This window comes from Corvus brachyrhynchos, unplaced genomic scaffold, assembly GCF_000691975.1.
Source record: "Corvus brachyrhynchos isolate BGI_N302 unplaced genomic scaffold, ASM69197v1 scaffold94, whole genome shotgun sequence".
Lineage (NCBI taxonomy): Eukaryota > Metazoa > Chordata > Aves > Passeriformes > Corvidae > Corvus > Corvus brachyrhynchos.
Window position 1 is genome coordinate 8,474,187 of NW_008238330.1, and position 22,033 is coordinate 8,496,219.

At 39.2% G+C, this 22,033-nt stretch overlaps 2 protein-coding genes across 6 annotated transcripts in view; one reads left to right on the forward strand and one right to left on the reverse strand.

Moving 5' to 3' along the window:
• The window catches only part of RP9 (retinitis pigmentosa 9 (autosomal dominant)), an 11,454-nt gene extending 5,662 nt beyond the window's left edge, over window positions 1-5,792 (forward strand). The window contains exons 2-7 of the mRNA XM_017734599.1: window positions 945-1,026; window positions 1,394-1,424; window positions 2,195-2,324; window positions 2,610-2,701; window positions 4,145-4,206; window positions 5,286-5,792. Of these exons, the coding sequence (XP_017590088.1) occupies window positions 945-1,026; window positions 1,394-1,424; window positions 2,195-2,324; window positions 2,610-2,701; window positions 4,145-4,206; window positions 5,286-5,505 (617 nt within the window). The 3' untranslated portion in view covers window positions 5,506-5,792. The remainder of the gene's footprint in view (window positions 1-944; window positions 1,027-1,393; window positions 1,425-2,194; window positions 2,325-2,609; window positions 2,702-4,144; window positions 4,207-5,285) is intronic.
• LOC103615857 lies at window positions 75-21,036 on the reverse strand. 5 transcript variants are annotated; one of them, XM_017734476.1, is made up of 6 exons: window positions 18,670-21,036; window positions 16,016-17,920; window positions 14,901-15,026; window positions 12,932-13,057; window positions 11,669-11,742; window positions 75-215 (listed from the first exon to the last, which is right to left on the reverse strand). In XM_017734476.1, the coding sequence occupies exons 1-5, from the start codon at window positions 18,815-18,817 to the stop codon at window positions 11,705-11,707; spliced, it is 2,343 nt and encodes a 780-aa protein (XP_017589965.1). In that variant the 5' UTR covers window positions 18,818-21,036; the 3' UTR covers window positions 75-215; window positions 11,669-11,704. The 5 variants fall into 5 exon arrangements, with proteins under 5 accessions (XP_017589965.1, XP_017589963.1, XP_017589961.1 ...); XM_017734474.1 differs by lacking the exon at window positions 75-215 and having other exon boundaries at window positions 11,473-11,742; XM_017734472.1 differs by lacking the exon at window positions 75-215 and having other exon boundaries at window positions 11,692-13,057; window positions 18,670-18,830; window positions 20,013-21,036.
• Window positions 21,037-22,033: the final 997 nt, after the last annotated feature.

The window sequence follows — 22,033 nt, forward strand, 5'->3', positions numbered from 1 at the left end:
CTCGTTTCCAGTGCAGGGTTTGGGGTTTTTTGGGGGGTGGTGATTATTCTGCCCCTGTACCCTTAAGGGTGAGTCGGCACAAGGGCTTCGGGGCCACTTGCAGAGCTGCTTGGTGACTTACGAAAGGCTTGTTGGGGCACAGAAGGGGCTCTCCCGGGTTCCTCCCAAGTCTGAGAGATGCAGCATTGGAGCAGAGGTTGTTCCACTAGAACGGACTAAAAAAAAAAAAAAAAAAAAGAAATTGAGATAAAAAGGTGATGTAAAAGGTTTATGCTATTTCACTGAAAAGCAATTATTATTTTAATGGAATAAAAAGGTCAGAAAGTACACAAGAACATGATTTTTTTTTTCTTTTCCACGTGGAACTGAAAATCTGTTTGTTATTAAATGCACCAAACAGCACTCCGAAGTTATTGTTATAAAGATGGGATGAACATACTTTAACCACCTTTCCCGTGCTGTTCTTATTGTATTAGTATGATTGTGCCTAGCAATCCTATAGGTGTGTAGGGGTGTGTGCGTGTGCACAGCTAAGGCAGTGAAATATTGCATATGCCATCAAACCTATGGCCTAAAATGATGCACAGCCAGTACAGATGTTTTGTGTCCTGCTGAGTTAATACGTGGATAATGTCTGGAAAGTCCTGTTGAAAAGAGTCTTCCATAAAGCAGAGGATTTCACGACTCTGGGCTTGCACAGTGCTGTTCTTCATGTGCCATTGGAAAGCAAAACCAAAAAAATCTCTGTCCTCTTCTAAGATTGCTCTACCACTTTCTCAGTTGCTGTGTGCTTTGTGTAGCAACCTGTTTGTTACTTGGATTCTAATAACTGTTTTATCTACTGTTAACCCCAAAGAAATGCTGCAGAAAATATGGTACTTTGGTCAGTAGGGTTCTGTCTTTAGGTTTAATGCATAGAAGATGACGAAATTATTATGTATTAGGTTTGGCTGGCAAAGCTACATGTAAGGAAAGGTCTGGCTTGACATTTTCAGCTGACTATGTCTATGATTTAGCAGTGCTGGGGTAAAGAAGTTTGGATCAGTGAGACCTTGGGGAGGGGTGTGGCAGAAAACCAGTAGAGAATTATGCAGTTGTGGTAACTGAAGCTAAATCAAATATACCACATATCCACAGCAAGTAGTTGTGCTCCCACGAGAATATGAATCTGAAGGATGTTTGCAAGAGAGATATACTAATATGATAAATGCTGTCTCTTGGTCAGCTTGCTGTATCCATGTTCTGCTGTAGTTCTTGGATATTATTTATGGGGTAAAATTTAACAAAAAATGTGAGCTGAAGGTTTTAACTCAATACCACTGAAAAACTGTATTTTCTCAATTTATTTGTCTGTGTGAAGCTGCAGACTAACAATATTTCTATTGCTTTTCAGCTATGAGAAACCACCCCCTGGGCTAATTAAGGTTGGTAAATAGCAGTAATTTTTTAGGATTATGAGGGATTTTCACAAAACCTGTTCTTTAGGCATTTAAGTGTCTGTGTTACCTGTATAAATTACAGAGAGAAGTAAGTGCTTCCCAGGAAAAACTCAGAGAATCATTACAAGCTGACCTCTCTGACTTGGTGATCCAGAGTGAAATGGCCAGAATCAGACAGAAGGAGAACAGGACTTTCGTCATCTCTTAGCATACTTCATGCAGTATTTAATGGTGTGGATAGAGGGGAGCCGTTAACAGAAAGCAGACTTTCAGTTTGAATGACATCTTTTCAGGATTCTTCTCTGTTGCTTAGGCTGAAATACTTCTTTCATCATGATTGTTACTTTTGCCAAATTTATATAGCTAAGACATAAGGTAATGCTTTTAACCTAAAAAACAGGGCTCTGTGTCGTAAAGGCTTCCTTGTAATTATTATGTCTTATTAGCAGGAAGAGGATAAAAAAGTCTCTGTGTTAAGTTTCCATTTAAATTATTTATTTAAATAAATTACTAAAATAGATGGGAAGGAATGAAATTCCTTTGCAGTAAAGTTCTGGCTGCAAAATTCAAGGGTGAGAAAAAAAGAAATGGTCAACTATTTTAGATCTTTTGTGTGTTACAAGGAAAATAGTTATGGGGAAAATATGTTTCCAGTAAAGTGAAGGTCTGCACACTTGAAGTATTAATTCTTGCAAAGTTAAAGAAAGGGAGTTATTTTATTTTAGGTTGTCCTTATCTTTCTTTTTTTTTTGTAGGAGAATGAAACAAAACCAGAAGACTGTATACCTGATGTACCAGGCAATGAAAGTGCACGAGAATTCCTGGCACATGCCCCGACAAAAGGACTTTGGATGCCTTTGGGAAAAGAAGTCAAAGTTATGCAGTGTAAGGCTGAAAATATTCCAGATGTCATTGGACCGTCATATATCCATCCATTTACCCTGGGGGAGGGCAGAATATCTCATGGACAGATGATGAAGTGCAGGTAGATTGGCATCATATTGATGAAAAAGCAACCAGTATCTTGAAGGCTGTAATAGCCTTGTATTTTATGGACATCACATTTATCAATGTACTATGTTGAAAATATTTTGCAGAAATGTGGTTTTGGCTTTTTATACTTCTGATCTGTCTCAGAGGTGCAATTCACTGTTGCTTCTTTTTTTCAAGGTTGGAGATGTAAACGTTATGGACACAGAACAGGAGATAAGGAATGCCCATTCTTTATTAAAGGCAATCAGAAATTGGAACAATTTAGAGTAGTGAGTACCAATATTGTAGTATTATTGCTTGTATTTTTAATACTGATAATGCATAATCTTGCAAGTGAAGAGAAGCCTGTTAGATGATGCTTTATTAAGGACTTTTCCTCTGTCTCTAGTATAATATAGATGCCGAAAATCTCCTATTAAAGAAAAAGCTACAGATGTGGTTGGATGTTTGACTACTTTGCAGAAAATCTACTCTTCAAGAGGAAAATTAGTAATTTTTACATGTAAATTGGAAATCTTCAAGAACCTCTTTCAACCATTATGTTCATTTTTTTGTGATTAAAATGTCAACATAACAAAAAATGTTTAGTCAAGCTTGGGCTGCCCACATTACAGCTGCTTCAAGCCTTCTGCTCTCGCTGTGAACAACCACATCATGAATGCTGTTGTCTAGGTCTGTAATCCAGTCATTGTCTACAAGTGTGATCTCTTGCTACATGAAGCTACATCTCAGTTCTGCAGATTCTTCCTGTGCGATCTCTTTAACTGTTTCTGTTGCTCTGCATCATTAACCTATATTTCAAACTATATATCACTTCATGTCTTATGTCCTCATTTCTATCCTTGAAAAATGTGATCTCGGCTTAGTCTGTCCAGATTCTGGGTTCGTACTGATTGTATGCAACTGCAAAGAGTATTTTTTGCCCTTTCCCATGACCAGACCGCCTCTATTCTTCATTTTCCCTCAGGCTTCGTTGTTGCATCAAACTCTCGTTTTGTATCCAAGGCACTTCATGGTGTATTCCCAACATCTTTCATTTGCTCCTGACATTTTAATTCCTACCTCTGGTCAGCGTCTGCCATCTCTCCTCTCTGTTGGACTTGTTTGCTTAATCTTCCAACAGAAGTGATCACCCCACCTTTTTCTGCATTCTTGCATGGCATAAACTCACCTTAAATGTCCACAAAGTTTGTTTGCTGTCTTCATTCACAGCTATCTTTTGCTGCAATGCCCATTTAATTTAAGATCATTTAAGAACCAGTAATGGTAGTGCATAGCATGATAGGACAACTCCAGTTTCATTATCCATATGTATTATGGATATTTGCTCCTGTATTCCTGTTTGTTTATATCCAGTTTTTTAAAATATACTATAAGGGTACAGCTCATTATTTTGAAGCCGAGTATTCCATCTATGTCTAGCTGTTCCCACAGATTATGTGTGGGATTCTCATAGTTGACTGTGATTGGAGAGGTAGGGAGATATATACCTAAGGAAAGTCCCCATCGTTGGAGATGTAGCTAGATAAGCTTTCTCTAAAGCAAATATACCAGTTCAGGTGAACAGTGCTAAGTCTGAGAGTGAATTAAGAGCTTGCTAAGTGCATTCCATCTTTTGATAAAAGCCTCTTGCATTTGGTTGCTTTGGTTTATTTTTTTAGGAAATAAAACCATTAGCAATAACACTGTATTTCCCGTTTTCCATTTTAAAGGCACACGAAGATCCAATGTATGATATAATAAGGGAAAATAAGCGTCATGAAAAAGAAAAGAGGTAAGTGTGTCTGTAGTAAACGGCATTTTCAATTTAGCTTTTGTTTTGGTAATGTGGTACTAATGTATAGGTGACCCTTTTACATAAGCTTCCTTTTAGCTCAGAACATCTTTTTAATGGCAGTTTCTCTATGTTGACAGATTAAGGCATTTCTGTTTTCCAAATAATCACTCTTTAGTACTTCCTATTGCTTTAATTCTTTAGCTTCTATATTTTCCCCAAAAAAAAGTTTAAAGAGGAGTGGCATGTGTTTATGCCATAATATTCAGATACTGAGATATAGTTTTGGTTTAGGTCTGAAAAAACAGTTTGATCTATTTTTTTCTTTCACTGACTTCACTGAGATGTTTTCTAAAATGTGGTATGTGAGAATGCTTTCAGTAGAAATGAAAGGGGGAATTTAGAAAGCTATTTCTAGGCACCTGATATTGCTACTTTTGTGAGGTCGTTATTCAGTATATAAAGCGGCAGTTTTTAATGCTTTCTTGCTTGAACTGCATCAGTGGTATAACTATAGGCAGCCCAGAGAGCAGCACTCTTGGAGAGGAATCCTTGAAGAGGATACAGAAGACAAAATAAAATAAGCAAATACTTTGTCCCTATTTGCCAGTAATCCTTGAAAGTTCAAAGGAAGAATGCCTTTCAAAAATAGTTCTGCATCCAGAGTGGAGCCTACTCTGTTAGCTTCACTGACATCCTCTCTGTATCAGCAGGGCAATGAAAGTCCTAATATCATAATCCCAATATGCCTCTGTATGAATATCTTCTTATCACCAGGTGGGCTGGTGATAGCTGTTGCCTTATTATTTTGCACACATAAATAAGCCAATAAGTTGGTCTGCCTTTCCTATCCAATGGGATGGAAAGCCCCTGAAAGCAGAACATCTGCTTGAGTTGCTTTTATCAGTCTGTGATATTATCTGTAACGAGAGTGTAATTAAGCAAAAGAGGAACTGTTCCCCCTCCCTTTGCATGCAGCTTCCATTCCTCAAGCCAGGAAGGAAAGACAAAAGCTAGGATAAATTACTAGAGGTAGGGAAGAGCTAGAAAGGATTCTCATTCACCTGTTTAAAACACAGGATACAGCAACTGAAGCAGCTCCTGGAGGACTCTACCTCAGAATCTGATAGCAGTGATGACAGTGAGGAGGATGATGAAGATGGCAGCAGCTCTACTTCCTCAGAACATAAACACAAGAAGAAAAAGAGAAAAAAGGAAAAGAAAAAGAAAGAAAAAAAGAAGAAGAAAAAGAGGAAGCGTAAATCATCCAAATCTAATGAAAAGTCAGAATCTGACTGACAGCAGTCACCTGCTGCGTGCTCATTGACCTCTCTACTTGTGAACTGCAAGGAAAGATCCAAAGAATGAGGAGGAAAACACCAGAAAGGGCTTTATTAAACTTGGAACATACATGTGTATGCATACAGCATCCTACACTGGCATCCTCTTCTGCCCCTCTGCAGTCAAAAAGAAGAAAGCTGCATTAAACCATACCTGTGTGCTGTAAAACCCACGCTGTGGGTCATCAGTCTTGGGCAAATGGGGCCTCTGCCCTGCTGCCCATGACCAGCAGCAGAAAGCAGCGACCACCAAGGGATCACTGACAAATCTGCAGCACTAGCAGACTGTCTGTTGAAGTGTCTTTACTCCATGAAGTCATTTTATTGTATACAAAGCCTGATTGTAACAGGACTGCAGTTTGCACCATGCAGAGCACTGAGAGTGTCAGTCTTGGGCAAATGGGGCCTCTGCCTTGCTGCCCATGACCAGCAGCAGAAAGCAGTGACCACCAAGGGATCACTGACAAATCTGCAGCACTAGCAGACTGTCTGTTGAAGTGTCTTTACTCCATGAAGTCATTTTATTGTATACAAAGCCTGATTGTAACAGGACTGCAGTTTGCACCATGCAGAGCACTGAGAGTTCACGTACAGTGCTTATAGTGAGCAGGTTGTACTGTATTTTTTTTCTCCACATACATGCTGAAGTTCTGTGTACTTATTCTAATATTGGCAGCTAGGGAAATAAAGAGTACTGCTGCAGGGGAAAAAAGGTAATCAAGGGGATTTACTTTAAGACAAAAATGCAGCATCAGCAAGACTCAATTTTTTTGTGTGTGTGTAACAAAATCTCAACATCACCACCATTAATACACAGTTCTGAAACATTTAAAGTGAAACATCTACAGTGTTTAAACCACAGAAGTGGGAGCCAAGTGTAATGATGTTAGATACTCAACTTAAATGTAAAGAGGTAGTGGGTTTAGTTATTTTAAAAGAGGGGTTTCATGTAAGAAATTAAAAATATTAATTTCTGCATATTCTTCACTATCAGTTGTTTTGATACAAGTTGAGGGAGGTTTCCTTTTAAAAAGGTTTAGGAGTAATAAATTTCAACTTTTTATGTTTACTACATTTGATGAGGTAACATTTTTTTGGATCATCCCGCAAGAATATAAACATGTAAGGCTCTCAAAATGGCTTTTAACTATATGCATGAAATCACAGAGCAATGGTAAAGAACTTAAAAGCAGGAAGAAGAGGAGGTTTTGTGTACTTAGTAGACCTTATGTACTGACCACACTTTTCTTTTAAATAATCTTGCAAACTCAGCTAGGAAGATGGAGATAGCTATAAGCAGCATTACAGTAAGCAACTCTCTTTGAAACCTGAAGGTATATTGGTACAGAGCTGTAACTTGAGAAACTAGGTGATGAATATTGGTACTGTGCAAAAGGAAAGAGAAAACTAGATTTGGTTTGAAAGGACTTCCATAGAACTTAATCTCAGTGGTTATACTAAGATTGGAAAAAACCCCCACATGATAAAGTTCTGGTAGAGTGAACATTAACAGTGAAATCAAGGAACCATAGACTAAAATGCATCTAAGATATTTCTTTATTTTCTTCAGAGCTTTGGAAGAGAGGACAAGGGAAAGTATAAATGAAAATGGTTTTTCTCCTTCCTACACATATAAGAGTGATTTAGTAAAAATAACCCCCCCATTCCGTGCCAGTCATTTCACAATAGGTTCTGAGGAAAAACAAGATAAGCAAGGCCTACTTACAAAAAGCTTCTTTATCAATTTCCCAGAGCTTGAAGGTGGAGTTGTATTTTAGCTTGTATTTAGCAAATCTCCCTGTGCTGGCATTTACTCCTGACTGCTGGTAGTTCCCTATATCAGCAGCATCATCAGATTCTAAGGCCCTTGCTCTTTTACCAGAAAGAGATTTAACAGCTGAAATAGCATGGGGAGATCAATAATGGACTGATTCTCTTGGCCAGGTTGGACAGGGCTCTGAGCAACCTGGTCTAGTGGGAGGTGGTCCTGTGTGTGGCAGGAGGCTGAAACTAGATGATCTTTACAGTCCCTTCCAACCCAAACCATTCTAGGATTCTTGTATTGCCACACTTGGTGCTGAGATTAATGCATTTGTAGATTATTGAACAGATGCTGGAGGCCTGATATTCACCTGATGCATTCCAAGAGCATTCTTACTCAGGCTTGTCTAGAGCAGGGGTAACTGAAGACCTCTTCAATTACCTCAGCTTTTGTCATTTAAAATTGTTCTAAAGCTTAGGTTAATAAAAACAAACTCAGTTTTCCTTTGCAATCCTCTTCCTTGCTCATGGACTTTCTCTGTGTATCTACCAGGCTTTATTATGTGAACAATTAAGAAAAATTGCTTAGGAGACCCTTTCTAACTTAGATTTGATACAAGTTTGAGATGCCAAATCACTCTTCTATGCCTGACTAAAGGTCTGTTTATAGCACCGGCTTTCCAATCATGGCTAATAGAAGATGCTACACAGCAGAGCAGTGAAAACTCACTGGCATTATTTGTTGCTTCACTGAAGTGCTCTCTCAGCCTCTACTGCTGAGAGTACCTTTAGTGCAGGTACTTAGAATCATAGGGTAGATTTTAGCATTTAGTAGCCTTGGATATATATTTTCTTTTCTATCCACTCACTTCTTGTAAACTTTGCCATTTTCCTCAGCAATGAGCTCTTCTTCACTATTTATTAATCTGTAGCAGTTGGCTTTCAGACTGCTTTGTACTAGTTTAATTTCATACACCTTTAATCTTCCACTGGAAAGTATGTGAATAATTGATTCCTGTTTGTTCTCCCTATATCATTTCCAGTTTTATAAGTCTCTATCATGTCCCATACATGTAGGTCTTTACTGCAACTCATAAAAGTAGCATTTCAAAATTTAACAGTTTCAATAGACTAAGATTTATAGGAGTGCTTTTAACAGCCAGGGCTAGAGTGCTGAGAAGTATGATTCACGTCATCATTTGGCATTTTAAACAGTGCCAAAGCTGTCATTTAAGATAAGTCTTTTTAAAATATGTGGACTAGAGATAAATACCAACATCCCTTTAGATTAATGAGGAACAGTTCATGTAGAAGTAAACACAGAAAGTTAGAGTCTTGAAAGGCTGACTAGCCTTATTTTTTAAATCATAACCATTTAATGGTTTTGTTCAAAAAACTGCTCTGGCTTTCATTGTAGGGCTGTATTTCCATTTGAGTGTTCTGTTGAAGATCAGGTGATAATAATAGCATAATTATATAGTCCCATGAAACTAAATAAGTATAAAATGCAGCTAAAACAAATCTTAAAGGCAATACAGCTCCCCAGCTCTTATCTTAATACTATGCACCATTTTTGTCAGAAAGGTATTTCAGGAAAAATACTGATACTTGTCTTATTTCTTTGGCCATGCAATTAGTTGGGGTTTACAGTCTTTTTGAGTGAGACAGTCAGTGGCAGTGAGTCAGGGGAAGCTGAGGACTCTAAAAAAAAGAATCAATTTGTTTTTCCTTGGTATGCCTTCAGTTAGCATGCCACAAGTGATAAGGGTTTGGGGATTGTTTTGGTTTTTCTGCCACTGGCTCTAATCTTCCTTTGTTTGATTTTAATAGAAAGACCTGTAGTAAATATTCTCCAATAAGGCAGAACACCAGACATTGTAAAAGGGAAAAAAATTTATGCCATCCAGGTGCTACCAAACTGAAAATTAAAAAACAGAATTAATTCCTGGCAAGCCAACATAACCCACAGCTCCACATCAGTGATTACACCACACCCACTTTGCAACAGAGGTTTCAGTTAGCTACAAATAATAATTTAGAAGTCCTGAGCCACAGACAGTAAATCTGTTCAAACAATGCTCTCAGTATGGCAATCCCAGAGGCCTCTAAGGTTTGTTACTGGTGTGCCAAGCAGCAAATAGATTCTTCAGCTGCCTTTCAGGAGATGCTGCGGGAAGCATGTGAAAACTTCCAAGGCAATGCAGTACTGCGACAGTTACAAGTTCACAGTACTGCCAGCACTGCAGTGAGTCACTGGGCAGTCAGTCTGGCTGCAGTGGGAACAAAAGCTGACACGTATGTGCATCTGCAAAACTAAATAGCATTGTGCCTAGTTACCTGGCTGAATAAAAAGAGCCTGGGCTTGAATTCACAGCCTTTTAAGTGCAGTTTGTACTTCCCAGCCTTTGTGAAGCATGGCCATTTTACCCACTGGAACATTAGATTCAGCTGTAAGCCAGTTAAGATGCAATCCACAAATTGTCCATGCTGCTGAATGGAAAAAGAGCCAAGTAGAAGACTTAGTTTTAAGGTCTCAGGACTAGTACCGTTAGAGTAGAATACACTGCATATAACCTTATCAAACAATTATTTATTGGATACTGGAGCATTCATGCATACTACTTTAAGTAGTGGGCATAGCATGGGTATACTACAAGATACAACCAGTTTGAAATAGCATTTGTTTTCAGACAAAGAGCTGCCTAAACTCTCCTCCTGCTACTCCCTCACATCCCCTCAGGAGCATCATCAGGCCCTAAATTGCTTCTTGCTTCTGAGTTGAAATCACACGGAGTAGTGCAAGACCTGTAAAAGGATGACCAGCAGGATCATTGGGGTACCTGTCAAGTATTACCCATTCTCAAAAGTAAGAATGGCATCTGATTGGGAGATCATGAATATTCCTTTCTCAGATAAGCAGCAAAAGATACAGCTAAGCCTGTCAGCAGAATTGGGTGTTAAAAAGCTCCATGCTTGAAGTAATTCCTCATTTCATTCTTTGAGGTTCCAGTACAGAGATTTTGTGCAGCACAGAAGCCAAATACGAATTTTTATTGCATTTATTTTCTTTCATTGCTTTAAGTAAAAAGGAATTCAAAATTTGTCATCACAATGGCTTCCTTCCCCAGCAGCTTGTGGTAAAGGCTGTAGCTACAGCAGAGCTTTAACAATTTAGCAGGTGGTATTAAAAATAATAGGTAAGGGATCAGTTGGGTAGGGAAACATCAGTACTCCTCACTAAGAGGGAAAACAACCCAAGTTACAAGTCAAACTAGTAATAGGTAGGCACAAAACTTGAACACAGTCACAGGAAATGCTACTTTTATCCATGTAGGTTACTCTAGGGTACAGACAGAATAAGAACATGGGAGAGGAGGCAAAAGACAAGTTCTGTCTGTCCATTCATCCTACCCTTTTTAAAGAAAAAACAGGTGTTTGTTTTGCTGCTGTTTTTTTGTTTCCCTACCTTTTTCACTCACACTATCGCTTAATTAGGGAATAATTCAAGACTGGCAGTATCATGTTTATTCTTTTCACACATATAATAGCCTTCATAGACATGGAAAAAAAATTACATATTTTTGAGCTATCCACCTCATCTAGATCAGTCTATTTCCATTATTCATAAGATAGCTCAGCACAGACCTAGTTTTATCATCTTAGTTCTATAAAGAGACTTCCAGGGACACTATCAACTATAATAGAAGGCATCAGTAAGAAGTCAGAAAACAAGACACACCACTAAAAACTTCTATTTCACCTTTCTGATCCACCTCAGGGTCTCCATAAAGGACTCAGGAATCTCCAGAGAAAAAGGGGAGGAGAGGGAAGTATCACATCTACTCAGTGCTTTAGTTTTAGTCCTCAATCACTTTTGAAGAGAGTAAGATCTGAGGAACTGCCTTGAAACATTAAAAGGGTGCTTGACTTGATACAGCTGTAACTATATTCCTTTACACTTTGACAAAAACAAATCCAGCTGGTAGAAAAGAATCTTGTACTTATGTCCACATCATGTGACGATGAGATGACATGGACAGGCTTCACAATCCTGCAGAGTTTAAGACCAGGGCAGCAATAACTATCATGCTGTAATAGCAGTTGTGCACATACATTCCCATCTTACGTTTTTTTGCTACTGTGTAAAGATGGAACACAAGAAGTCTCAAAGTGCAATTCTATGAAATTTATTATTTAAATAGTGGATGTGCTAGTTATAAAAGGTGACTTTGGTGTTAACTATTTCATTGCATTTTAATTGTGTCCTCAGTCTTTACAGTGTCACTTCTTACCCTTTTAGAGTGAACAGCAACTCACAAAATATACAAGAGAATCAAATTTTGGATTTATACAAAACAAACCTTTGGTATTTCCCCCTCCTGCCCCAATATTTGCAATTATCTTTTCTTAGAGAGGGACTTTCTTGTTCCATGCCCTAAAGGTAAAAAAGAAAAAAAAAAATTAAGGTATGTATATATTCTGCCTCCAAACTATGTCAATTTGCTTGTAAAGAAAGAGTAGATATCAGTGATTGCCTTTTCCTGTTGCAGGCACTGATGTCTGATATTGGAAGTACATACTCAACTTCCCAACAAGTATAAATGGTACATGAGTGGTATTGGACTTCAGAATATCCCAGCATAACAGATAAGAGTTCCATATGAAGCTCAAACCACATTATGAGTATGCTATTATAACTACATTGTTGAATGTATCCAAGAAACATCAACTATTTCTGGGGAAAATATAAGAAGTATTTTGGGATTATGCAAGTTTCCTGGATGCTTTTACTAAAAGCTGATCTGCAATTAAAGGTTTAAGACCAGTGTTCAAATAATCTGGCTTCAGGACTGACACCAATTTTCACTAATAAGACACTTCAGCCTTAGTTTGTTTCCAACATGAAAGTGTAATCCTTTGTCTAACATATGAGACAGAGACTGACTCATGTATTTCCTGATGGAATATTTTAGTTCATTTTACTATGATAACTTGTTCTTTTCCAGAAAGAAATCTGATCTTTAGGTAGCTTCTTGTATCTACTGATCCTTTTCAGGCTCTCACACAAATGCACAAAAGCGTATTTATTGCTGAATCTACTTGATATTGATTTTTCCCTCCATTGTTTTACCCTGTCTTCCTCCAAAATATCAAGAAGTTCCTACTCCATAAAACTTGATGGAGTAGGATTTCTTAAGAATTATCTATATGCATTTGTCTTGTATCAAATTACAAATTATTTGGGCTGAGACAGATGAGTAGCTTAAATAAAAGTATATATTGCAAAGTGACACAGGACCCAGCACTTTAAAAAGACAGTACAAGTCTGAAGAGCAACTAGACTAAAACTAAAACTGCAGGTTTTGCTGTGGGTTTCCTCCCCCATCCTTACATTAAACAAAGAAGGAACCTAACCTGGTCAAAGCTACACTGGCATTCATAGCAAGGTGATTAAGTGCTCAAAGTTTAGCTTGTTTCGCTCCCACCTTGTCTGCATACGTAGCATTTGTTATTATTTCACAAACTATCCAACATCCCTGCAGTTCAAACCAAGGAAGATTAGTCCCCAAAACAGCAAAAATGCTTGCAGCAGTTATTTTTGTAGCTTGTCATTGTATACCAACCTTTGTGTACACTGTGTTTAGGCAGCTCCCACAGTTCTACTTCTTCCACCTCATGTCTCGTGTCTCTGCGTTTTGAAGGTGGCTTGCCAATTCTTTTCTTCTTTGGTTTAACCAAAGGTGGACACACTAAGTAAGATACAACTGATGTTATTTCTCCAATGCATAGTCTCAAGGCATATTTAACCTTGACTTTCACCAGCTGGTCTATGGTGTTCCTCTTTCTCCCTCCCTCTTTTGTACTCATTTTAGTAGCAGATAAAATTGACACTACGTATGTCAAGCAAGTCTTACATGTCTACGATATTTAATCACTGTCTAACCATAATTCTGGATTCATTGTATTTTGGGTTGTAATTTGGACAGGGGTTAATGTAGTAAAAAAAGAACCTCGTGCATTGGATAATTCTGCTCTAGTTCATTTTTCGAGTGTTCAATACTAGTTAGTGCTGTCTAAGTGACCCAATTCACCCACTGCCTTTAAATACTTCAGACCTGTGAAGTTACACATCACAAGTACACTGCTCAAGAAGTCAAATTTAGTGTATATTACTGCTAAAGTCGTATACCTTGTTTAGATAAGCTCCCTTACTTGCAGGGCACTTTAATTTGAAAAACTAAATACTAATATAGGCAACATTTTTAAAGAGGATGGAATTTTAATAGCACTTCTGAGGCATCCATTGGCACAAACAGCATATAGAAACCACCAGTTCCTGCTTCCTAACACTGAATGTGATGACTTCTTCAAACTACCTGGGCTGGAAAAAAAGGAAGAGTAAGCAAGGAATAACACATAGACCAAACATCCTCAGTTTTCTGCACCATCTATGAACTCAAAGATGTAGAAGAGACATGCTGGAAGTTAAAGGTAACAGTTATTTTAGAACTATCACTATATTTTTATACATTGTTGTAGAGGAGCCAAGGACAATGCTGCTAAAGTAAAATATTTTCAACTTTTATAGAGCAGGCTAGCATTAAAAACCAAAACCCTACAGCACCGAAGTATGCAGGTAGAAAGCCTCCAATGCAAGAGCCAAGTAATCCCAAACCCCAATATGTTCAAGCAGGAAAGCAATGCAGAGAAAGAACTCTAAGGAATACACTCTGTCTACTGGGCTGTTGATATAGGAAACCTGATGTATATTATCAATGAACTGAAGAGAAGCAATTTAGTCTGCTCTAAAGATAGCCTCCCACCCCATTATTTGATAGACTGATCCCAAGATACTTGAAAGCACATGACCCAGGAGAGTACCCACACTACAGCAAATTTCATAGCTGTTCCAACAGCATCTACACTCAAACACCCTTGAAAAGCATCAAAAACAGTCTGAACTCCAAGTAAAACATTGACTATAAAAAAGAAAAAAAAAAAACCAAAAACCCAAAACATTCTGCTTCAGGAGCTAAGAAACTAAGCCTTTACTTTATTAAAATAACTGGTTTCTTCATCTTTTCCTTAACTAGATCACAATGACTTGCACTCAATCAATCATTCTTTAGCAGAGTCAGGGCAGTGTTGGTCCATGCTAGTTTTTCTGAGCATTGGCATATGTAGCTACCACATAGGACTCCCTGTATGTTTTACTCATCAAGATTAGGAGCTACCACTGCATATGCACTCAAGAGTAGCATTATCTGGATAAAGAATTAATATTACAGTTTATGGCAGTAAAAACTTTGCACAAATAAAGGCTTTGGCCACATGAAAGCATTAAATGCTTTGATTTCCTATAATACCTTTTAAAAATCCCCAGCTATGATGCATCCTTATTCCCCCGTTTAGGTTTGAGAAGGCTATAAATAGATCCAAGATACACTGACTGACAGGCATTTCAGTGGCATCAAAGCAGCAAGGACTAGTTTTATTATTTTCAAATCCTATGCATCTATCACATGCTTTCTATTTTGTATCATATCCTTTTGTATGTTCCTTAAGAACAAAAATGCACAGGGAAAGTTGTACCTTGTTCTTTGCTCTTTGCTGAAGGTGAGAGACTGCCACATACTTGGCTGGTAAATCTGGGCTTAGCACCACTTCTAATCCAGTACTCTTCAGGTGGTATCCGCATGTTCTCCCTTAACAGCCTTCCTAATAAAATTTTTTTTTAAAAAATTAAGGTCAGTGTTTAGTCTTGGTAATGCTGGTGTACTCTTTGATCCACATGCCAGAATGCAAAGCCAGGTACTGGATGTGATTGTAGGAGTCTGTTGAAATAGAAACATGGCTTTCTGGAGACCACACTTAACAGAAATTACAAGACACGTTAGATCTACAGATTTTGAATAAAGAAAAGAAAGTTTAGGAATGCTAAGGCTATTATTAGAAGTAAATCACCCTGTTTTGGTTATTTTTCACAATGCGAGACTCTACTAAACAGCAGCCACCTACTGAAGCAACCACATAACCAGTTGCAAACTGGTAACTCTGCTTCTTCTCAGTTTAAATTAATCCAATTTCTAACAGTATCTACCTTTGATTAAATATGATGTCCTTTTCCAGGTCAAATTTAATACAGTTTCACACCAATTTTCTGAAAATACAAAACTTTTTTTTGCTAAAAGAGAGCAGCAGCTACAATAAAAAAAAAAAAAGTTTGACTCCTCTACTGCAGGGAAGTTACACAGGGTATGTCCACCAGATTATAATAAACTTAATCTACTGTTTGATGCACCCAGCATTAGTCTGTGATAGGAGAGTCATACTGTATGAACTTGAATTCAGAGCTTCTAAGATATTAAGCAACAGTAAATACATAATCCAAATTACCTTAAGCTTTACAAATTAATAAATTGCCACTAATGTCAGAAAGTTAAGTATATCAAATCTAACACAAAGGAGAGTTTCTGCATTATTCTCTGCTGTTTGTGAAAATGCAGAGTCCTTATGCAATAGGTAAAAAATTGCAGCACATTTCCTCTGCTTCAAAACACATTCTGCAGGACTTCTGGCTCTAAGCCAAATTTGAAACTACAACATACTCTAATCTCCCCACTAGTTTAAGCTACAATTTGAAACTGCAATTAGGTCTTCTTCATATATGCTACTAATCAGCACTTTGTCCTTAGCAATTAGCTCACCTCCCAAGAATTTCCGTAGCATTCGCTGGTGTTCCAGTCCTTCTCTTCTTGTCATAGGCCTCTTTCTTCCATAATACCCATAGTCACTGTATACAGCTTCATCTTGTTCTCTCTTCTTTGGCTTGTAAAATAAACCAATATTTTCAACAAGCCCGCTCCTAGCTTTTATTTTCTCTTGAGCAGGCCAGCTAATTAATTGTGCTGGTACAGCATTTTTAAGTGGTTTCCAAAACACTCTCTGGCCAACTTGGTAGAAATTCCCTTTACTTGGCTTCAAGATGCCATATGGAGGGGCTTCTTGAAAGAAATACTCCATTTCATCCATGTCATCCTCTTCCTCCTCATACTCATCCTCATCATCTTCCTCTTCTCCCTTCACAGAATATTCTTCAGAGTCCTCAACTTCTGACAAACTCTTAGTTGCTTTTTTGTTGAGAGAATCTATTTCTTTCCTACTAGAGGACCTAGAAAGGGTTCCCAGCTTTCTACCTTTACTGGGAGCCTCTTTAATCTTTGTGTTTGAAGAGTTGACATCTTGGTCATTCAAGCTGTTCACCTGCTCTTTTCCTACTACTTCATCTACATTAAGGGACCCACCACTTTTAATTTGCTCTGTCTCTAAGCCCTCCGTACTTTTCTGAAGAGTATACGTGCTTTTCTGAAGCACATAGTCAGGGACAAAATAAGACACTGGGGCATTATCAACTGATGAGCCTTCCTCTCTAGAGGACATGTCATCAGAAGACAGACTGATTACACTTTGACGCTTCCTTTGTGGCAAACAAACATTGTAGTTTGTGTCCATACTGTCCAAACAAGCCAGCCAGCTGCTAGAGGGAGAAAACCTCTCAGTTGATTTGTCACACCAAATATTTTTCTCTGTCTGACTTTCATTAGCTGCACTGTGGCTTAAATTCAACTTTTTCTGCTGAAAGTCGCTCATTACCTCTATATTAGATGGAAGTAGTCCTGCTTGTTGAATAAAGCTGGGCTCTTCTTGAGAGGTTTTTGAGCCTGCAGACTTTTTAGTGCTAGATTTCTTAGCTATCACTACATCCTGTCTTACCACTGGTTGATCTACACCAACAGATCTTGCCAACTCTGTGATTTGCACTGCCATGGTTTCACCTGGGGGGGAATTTGCCAGCTTTTCTACATCCAGCTTTGCCCCATTATTTTGGACATCTTTCTCTTGCACAGTTTCAGTGCCCTGTTTGGAGGTGACAACAGCTTTTCTCTCATCTAAGGAAGCTCCTGGCACCATTTTCTCCCCTTCATGAGGGCCATATATCATGCCTTCACATGAGCTAAGAGAAAATAAGTCATGTGGCACTATGTTCTCTGGAACTGGTTTACCACTTGCCACATCGTACAACGGGATCGTTTCTTTAAAGGACTTCCACAGCTGAATAGCTGGAGAGCCATTTCCATATTCTATCCTTACTTCTTCCTTCTCAAAGGCATAGCTTCCAGTAGGAAGATTTCTATACTGTGGAGAGCTGGCAGGGTTCTTATTATGAAACTCTCTGTCTACCACAATGGAAGAGCCAAATGAATCCTGTTTCTCTGAAGTACTTTCAGTCTCTGTACCTATACCAGGAGAAACACAGGCTAGATTTCCTGCATCACAACCTTTCGTTTCTGTACGGATATCTTGGTGCTTTTTTTGCTTGCTTTCAGGCTGTCTAGGATCAGTCTGTGTTTCTTTTGTCTCCATTTTCTTCCCAGGGCTATTATAATGTCTAAATCTCGTTGCGTGATAAAACATAGGGGAAGGTGGGGCAGCATTAAAATAAGGCCTTCTGTTAATTCTTGCATGCACGGGATGCTGTGGAACAAAAAATCCAGGGTACTCATGGAACGCAACAGAATAAAATGGAAAATACGGATTTCCACTTCGGAAGCCTAGACATTGGTGACAGAAAGAAAAGACAAATACATCATCCTTCTGAAATAAGTCATCCTGAATCATATTTACTTGCACAGACAGGGTCAGCTACAAGATCAGACACATTGATAAATAAAACATACCACCTTTCAATGCTTAGAAGCAAATCTGGTGCAAAAATGCAGGGAGTTCTTTCTTATGGAATAGCTTATCTGGACATCTACACATTAACCAAAGCTTGATTTCATCCCTAGGAACATTCACCAATTAGTTTTCTGTACTTTTTTTGGCTATTTTATGGACTATTGCTATAGCATTGTCTTTGAAAAAGACAGCTCCAGATAGAAGTTCACATAGATATAGCACTTACAAGGTGCTATATTAATATATTAAAATAATTACTATATTAAACAATATTTTTCTTATTTTCTTAAGCTTACACTTATCCATATCTATCATGCATATATAGAATTCATATATACACACACATATTAATTGCTAAGTATATTCTAGAGCCCTGTAGCTGCAGGATGACCATTACTTAATAGTTTGCTTAGCTTCCATTCTCCAGAAGCAGATGCTTTCTGCCACACAAGCTACATATTTAAGGCAGAATTAATGTAGTGCTATAGTTGTCAAAAATCTGATTTATTAAGTATTACTTAAACTCCCAAGGGGCTCATTAACACAGATGCCACAAGAGTGGAGGAAAGAAGTACGTAACTTGCTAAGCAAAGATCCCACCAAGAGCTGCTGTTTACCTTACCTGGAGCAGGTACGCAGTATGGACTGAACGCATGACTAAGATACCATGGATTTGGATAAGGCTGCTGCGCTGATGGCTGTGCATAAAAAAAGGGTCTTGGGTGGTTTGTGGAATATGATCCACTTTCTGAAGTTGAGGCAGTATTCATTTTTCTTTAAACACTGAAAGAGAGAAGTGATCATTATCAACCCCTTACAAAAGTGTGTGATTTAATCATTTTTATGTTCTGTCAGAATTTAGCAGACATTCTTCCCCCTGCCCAAAGAAAACATATCATTCCAAAAGGAAGCTGCTATCCTCCAAACAGAAGGTAGGAAGCTGACATTGCTATCAAGGTCAAATATTTCAGTTGTCCTTTGCTGAGCGAGCTTTTGTACACAGCTCTCAATATTAGTCCTTGAAGGCAACCTTGTAACATGCTCTAAAGCTACAGGACTGTGGTAGTCTTAGATGCACACAACTCTCTAAGTAGTATCCCAGCTAATTAAACAAAAAAGCCTTCAGTTAACTAGCCTTGAGCAAGAGGCCACACATACACGCACACAAAGAAAAAATAGGCAGCAGTAGAAGGTTTCACACAATCAGACGTTTAATGCTTCACTAAGAAAACATTTCTTAATGCTAATGTATATGTTATTACACATTCACAGTAAGAACTCCATTAATTCAGGATTTGTACTTCATACTATACTTAAGAACAACAACAGCTAACTAACATAGTAAACCAAGTATTTCAGTGACACCATGCTTCCTACACTTAAACCAAATGATAGGTAGCAAAAACAACCCCACCAAAATCTTTATGTGCAAGTTTGCATTCAGAGGCATTTAAAATTCACAAGACAGAACTTCCTCCCACACTTAGATGCTTCCTCAGTTAACTAATACTTGCAAGCAATACAACACTATCACACATGGCTTATAAGCAAGGATAGAAGAAATCAGAGAACACAGAAGCTCAACTCTTTAGAGGACTCAAGGAGGTCAAAGTTACAGAAAAACTTAATTCAAGACCTGTTACAAACTAGCACACCGTTCAGCCTAGGGTTTCAGAATGCTTTAGGGACACTAGAGCTCTCTTCAGCTTCCATCTAGGGTGGCCTATGCAGCTTTTGAAAGCGCCAAAAAGCCTACAGACTCTCCCAGGCCAAAGAATTACTTTGACCTTTGAGAAGGAGAGTAGTACAGGGAAGGGAAAACAACCCACAAAACCAAAACAAACCACCAAACAAAACCCTCTACAAGAACTAAGCTATTCCTGCCCCCTTAAAGCCCCAAAAAACTAATGTCCATGCTGCTGCTGCTTACAGCCCAGCAAAAAACTAACCAAGTCCTCTGCTCACCCTCTTTATGGCAGGCAGCTGCTACTTGTCCACTCCTCCTCCCACCTGAGGCTCATTTAACAGTGAAGCAGGGAACGTTTTTCCATCAGTGTGTGGGAGGAAAATCAAAACACAAGGATAGGAATAGTTGTAAAAGCCTTCAGCTGGTGTACAGAAAGCTGGCAGTCTCATCTTGCAGATGTTTGAGCTGCATCTCTAAGTAAATCTGGTATTTCCCTTTAACAATGTTGGAAATTGTGTTTTTTAAAAAAGAAAAATATTACCAAACTTCTGATTAAAACTGCAATTAAAGACACTTCTTTCAGGAAAAAAAAAATCAGAAGACACAAGGCCAAGTTTACATTTATTTTCAAAGTTTACCAGTTGTTCAGTATTGAGTAAAGGGAGAAATGCTCTTCCATCCTAACATGGCTAATGGGACTGACAAATGTAGTGTTATTTCCATATGAACAGGAGAAGCACTTCTTCCCATACAGTGTACTCCACGGTGTGTCATGGGAAGTTATGAAATGTGAAGCTGCAATTTGACTCTGCCCTGGGTCTTTACAGGAGGTAAGAGTCTGAGTTGCTGCACTGGAATTGCACATCTCCAAATGACAGAGCACTGGTACTGGGACAGGTGGCAGGAGATGAAAGCACAATGCATGTGCTATGCAGGCTGGTGAGTGATTAGGGAAAAACAACGGGGTATGGATGCTTAGAGACTGTTTGCATTCCTGTGTTGGCAAGTTCCCAACATTTCTGGTGTTTTTCTTTCTATAATGTTCAGATTAAACATGTCCTTTGTACCAAGACACAAAATATAAAACATCTGGGAAGGGTTACTGATCCCTTCCTTGCAGACGTCCCCAGCCAAAGCTTGTCCTTTCCACTGACAGCAGCCCTTGCACTTTGTGCACTGGTCACTTGTATGACTTGCAGTGACAGGATAAGGAGCAATGGGTACAAAGTGAGAGGGGAAATTTAGGCTAGATATTAGGGAGAAATTCTCTTTTGTGAGGGTGGTGAGACACTGGAACAGGCTGCCCAGGGAGGGGAGGTTGTTGGATGCCCTATACCTGGAAGTGTTCAAGGCCGCGTTGGACAGGGCTTTGAGCAACCTTGCCTAGTGGGAGGTGTCTATGGCGGGGGGTTGGAACTCAATGGTCTTTAAGGCCCCTTCTAACCCTTAATGTTCTATGTTTCCATGACTTGTCTCACATGTTTTAAATCCCCAGCTCTGTTCTTCATCCATCATACCTTCACCTCTTTGAAGTGAAATTCCCAGCCTTTCTCTTGGTGGCTGGACCCAAATGGAAATAAAGAAAATAAATAACACTGGATGGCTTTTAAAAAGGTGTATGTTCTCAGGATTCTCCTTTCCCCTTTACCTCCCTTCAGCCTCCTGTGCCCCTGTCAGTTCCTTCCATCCTGAAGTAAACTCCAGTCCCCACAAACGTCAGGTGAACTCTGCTGTAGGGGCAGCAAACCCATGCTTGGCCAAAGGCCATTCCAGGATTCCAGGATGGCTGAAGGACCAAAGGCAGGTCCCAGGGGGAAAAGGACCCAGCTGGGTGTTAACCCTGAAGCCCACAGGCCTCCAGGCTGCAGCAAGTCTGGAGCACAAAGTCCTGTGAGGAGCTGGTGCTGTTTAGCCCAGCGAAAAGGAGGCTCGGGGCAGCCTTTGTCGCTCTCTACGACTGCCTGACAGGAGGGCATAGCCAGGTGGGGGTCGGTGTCTTCTCCCAGGCTACCAGCGACAGGATGAGAGGAAACGGCCTCAAGTTTCACCAGGGGAGGTTTAGGTTGGACATCAGGCGGAATTTCTTCACAGAAAGCGTGATTAGACATTGGAATGGGCTGCCCAGGGAGGCGGTAGAGTGACCGTCCTGGGAGGTGTTTAAGGGAAGACTGGACGTGGCACTGAGTGCCGCGGTCCGGTTGATAGGGTGGTGTTCGGTCACAGGTCGGGCTCGGTGATGTCGGCGATCTTTCCCCAAGCCAATGGGTTCAGTGCCTCTGTGGGTCGCTCCTCCCAGCAG

Excerpts from the sequence above, each read along its gene's own strand:
- LOC103615857 (XM_017734472.1), bottom strand. The coding sequence starts at position 18,817 with ATGAATACTGCCTCAACTTCAGAAAGTGGATCATATTCCACAAACCAC. Across the intron at positions 17,921-18,669 it reads ATACTGCGTACCTGCTCCAG|GCTTCCGAAGTGGAAATCCG; the intron begins GTAAGGTAAACA and ends ACCAATGTCTAG. Across the intron at positions 15,027-16,015 it reads GCTACGGAAATTCTTGGGAG|GAAGGCTGTTAAGGGAGAAC; the intron begins GTGAGCTAATTG and ends AAATTTTATTAG.